Source organism: Sarcophilus harrisii, chromosome 3, assembly GCF_902635505.1.
Source record: "Sarcophilus harrisii chromosome 3, mSarHar1.11, whole genome shotgun sequence".
NCBI lineage: Eukaryota > Metazoa > Chordata > Mammalia > Dasyuromorphia > Dasyuridae > Sarcophilus > Sarcophilus harrisii.
The window spans coordinates 596,619,910-596,623,691 of record NC_045428.1 but is presented as its reverse complement, the minus strand read 5'-3'; the positions used below and the strand labels follow the sequence as shown (position 1 = coordinate 596,623,691).

General features: G+C 36.9%; 1 protein-coding gene across 1 annotated transcript; it reads left to right on the top strand.

Annotated features, from left to right (window-relative positions):
- The first annotated feature begins 1,804 nt into the window (after positions 1–1,804).
- LOC100914034 (olfactory receptor 13H1-like) lies at positions 1,805–3,203 on the top strand. Its single transcript, XM_012545776.2, has one exon. The coding sequence runs from the start codon at positions 1,843–1,845 to the stop codon at positions 2,779–2,781; it is 939 nt and encodes a 312-aa protein (XP_012401230.1). The 5' UTR covers positions 1,805–1,842; the 3' UTR covers positions 2,782–3,203.
- Positions 3,204–3,782: the final 579 nt, after the last annotated feature.

Below are 3,782 nucleotides of genomic sequence, written 5' to 3'. Positions count from 1 at the left end.
AATAAAATTTTGATAATAATAATATAACAATAATAAATTCTCAAGTTGGTTGTGAGGGTCAAATGAGATTATATTAGTAAAAAGGGCTTAAAGGCATAGTACTCGGCCCGTGGGAGACACTATATATAAATATTATCTATCTATACAACTATACATATATAGAGATATAAAGAGAGATGGATAGAGATGGATATATAGATAGAGAGAGAGATCTGCATATGAATATATATCTATAAACATCTATTCATCTCAATCTATCCATCCAATTTATCTATCTATCTCTCTATCTATCTATGCTGTGCTATATAAATATTCCCCTACCCCTTTGATGTCAAACTGGAGTTAGAATCAAATTCTTGTGATTCTTGCCTTGGATGCCATCTGCTACTACAGTGAATGATGGCCTAAATGGACTCACACCCTTCCAGACACATAATCTTATAAATAATAAACAGTCTCAATAACAAGGTCTCTACATAAAGGTGATATAAACCTCATGGCATGGCCCATTTGCCGCCAAATTTCAATCCCAATGACAAAGAAAGGGTTTTTTTCATTCTTTGGGATCAGTTTGGCATTCCAATAACTTTACCAGGTAATCACTTGGGACATCTTTGAATGGAATTGTCTTCCTCCTCCCAAAAAGCAATAGTTCATATTCATATAGCATTTTATGTTCATCACTTTTTTCAGATATATAACAAAACCTATAAGTTAAATAATGAACATATTACTATTCGCATTTTACAGATAAAGGAGGCAAGGGTGAGAGGGCACTTGACTTCAGGTTCTATGTCTAATAAGTGATGGAGGTGGGGCACTAAGTCAAATATTGCTTCCTTATTACAAAGCTATGTCTATACTACTAAGCTTGAAAACTGAGTCATTTTTTACTAGCCAAGAGAAGTAAATTTATTCCTAAGTAAATACTAAGTTGGTTGGGTAGCTGGCATAAGAGTAGCAGGTCTGGAGTTAAGAAGTCTCATTTTCCTGAGTTCAAATTTGGCCTCAGAGAGTTACCAGCTTTCCTCAACTATTAAATGAGTTGAGAAGAAAACGGCAAATTGCTCCAGTATTTTTGCCAAGAAAACCCCAAATATAGTCACAAAAAGTCAGACATAATCACTAAACAAAAGACTGACAAAATAAGTGAGTTAGCAACAAAATTTATTGGAATCTGGGGCTCGACTTCTAGATCAGTACTCTTCCCAGTATTTCATATTTTCTCTATCTCCTCTGTAGTTGTTAATATATGAATATATAAATTGGTTCTCTCATTGTTTTAATCCCTTATTTACATAAAATTTCTATGTGGATTTCTTATCAAAGCATCAAGGTTGATACTGGACTCTTGAAATCTATGTTAGTGAACTATAAGAAATAGTGAGTCCTATCAAATGGAAAGGATTTAAGGTATGAGCTAAATAATAAGTTAGATATATGATATATGAGGAAATATCTAAGTGGCAAAAAAAAAATAAGAAATCAATCAATGAGATTTTTACATACTTAAATACACATAGAGTAAATATGTACATGTATACATATGTAATATAACATATAACAGAACATGATGTGACATATTATATAATGTAATAATTAATATTATATGTCTAAACAACACTTAAGAAAGAAAGTAGTATTTGAGGAAATCAAGAAAGTTTTCAAGTAGAAAATTATATTCCAAAAATATTTTATGGAGGACTTATAAAATCATAGATACTTAGTTCTTGGTCAAAATGGCTCATGCAAATTGGTCTGATTCAAATATCTGTCAAAAAGTTACAGTTTGGAAAAAATGTGACTGCTCTGTTTTCCTGCAGATTGAGAAAAGAGAAGGCCATGGATGGAGGAAATGAAACAGATGTGACCTATTTTATTCTAGTTGGACTCTCAGAGTATCCCAGAGCCCAAGTCATCTTCTTCTGCTTGCTCTTAATGTCCTATCTTATCATATTACTTGGGAACAGCCTCATTCTCTTCTTGATCCACTATGATTCCCGGCTCCACACTCCCATGTATTTCTTCCTCAGTAATCTGTCCTTCCTGGACATGTGCTACACTTCATCTAGTGTGCCTCAGGTTCTCATCAACTGCTTGGTTACGATTCCCTCCATCTCCCTGGGCCAGTGTCTGGCCCAGATGTGTGCCGGCCTTTATTTTGGGGTCGTGGAATGCCTCCTACTGGCCGTCATGGCCTATGATCGTTGCATTGCCATTGGCGACCCACTACGCTACTCAGTTAGGATGGGTCCCCAGCTCTGTGTCAAGCTAGCAGTGGTTTCCTGGGTGGCAGCCTTTCTTCTGACTGTGGTTCCAACCCTTACAATGCCTCTGGAGTTCTGTGGCCATCACATGATCAATCACTTTTCTTGTGAACTCTTGGCCATCCTCAAGCATGCTTGCAATGATCTGAAGTTTTACGAGTGGTTGATGATGGCCACAAGTTCCCTGACTCTCCTTGCACCCTTTGCCTTCATCCTTGCCTCCTATGGGCGCATCCTTGGGGCTGTGCTGAAAATGAATTCAGCAGAGGGTCGAAAGAAGGCTTTCTCCACCTGCAGCTCCCACATAACTGTGGTAGTTATCTTCTATGGCACAGCAATATCTGTGTACATGATTCCCCAAGACAAGACCAACCAGGATCAGGACAAGCTCATTTCTATGCTGTATGGTATTTTTCCACCTATGCTCAACCCCCTCATCTACAGCCTTCGGAACAAGGATGTGAAGATGGCATTAAGGAAATTAATGGGAGAGGAAAGAATGTCTCCAAAGTAGAGATGGTTGGTTACTTTTTAACAAAACTGGAAAATGAAAGAATTTGGTTGCTTTAATAGTCCTCCTTCTCCTCCCAAAAAAGTTTTCTTTTCCAAAATTTTCTCTAATCACTAGGGCAATAAAAGATGAGGCAGCATTTTTGACAATTGTTTTCTAGAAGTGGAACTTCGATTGTCTCAGAAAGTCTAAATACTCCCTTTTCACATCAACATAAGTTCACTTTAAGGAAGCATCTCCAGAATCTCTATTAATTCAACAACAATCTTCCCTTGCCTAAAAGTTCACCTTAAGGTAGTCTGAGTCAGTGCACAGAACTCTGAACCCATCTTCTGCTCCTCTGTCACTTATTACTAGTATGAATTTGGACAAATTACTCAAACTTTGTGATTCCCAGTTCTTTTATTTTTATTTCTTTTATTTAGTTGTGTCCAACTCTGGTATTTTCTAGCCAGAGATACTGGAGTGGTTGCCATCTCCTTTTCCAAGTCACTTTACAGATGAGGAAACTGAGGCAAACAGGGTAACAGACTCATCTGCAGTCACACAATCAGTAAGTATCTGAGGCTAGTTTGAACTCACAAAGATGAGTCTTTCTGACTCCTGGCCCAGGATGCTATCCACTGCACCACCTAGCTCTTCTGTGCCATTTTAATAATATGTAAAATGAAGAAATTTTACTCTGATTAATAACAATAATAATTGAATTGCATGCAGTAACAATTCTGCAAAACACTTTATTTTTTTTCCCTTCATGTTGTTCTTTACAACCACTTTTGAGCCAAGTTGAAACTATTGTTACTAAACTATATTTTTCGGGCCCTTCCCCCTTTGAATCTATAATTGTCTAATGCAAATCATTTTCCGTGATATAATAACTCTTCCAAATAGCTCCACATTAGTGAAGATTCTGTTAAGGGTTGCAACAATCTCTACTCTTCTTCTTGACACTTTCCTGACACACACTGACCTTGCATGTTCTTAATGCCATCACAATTAGTAAC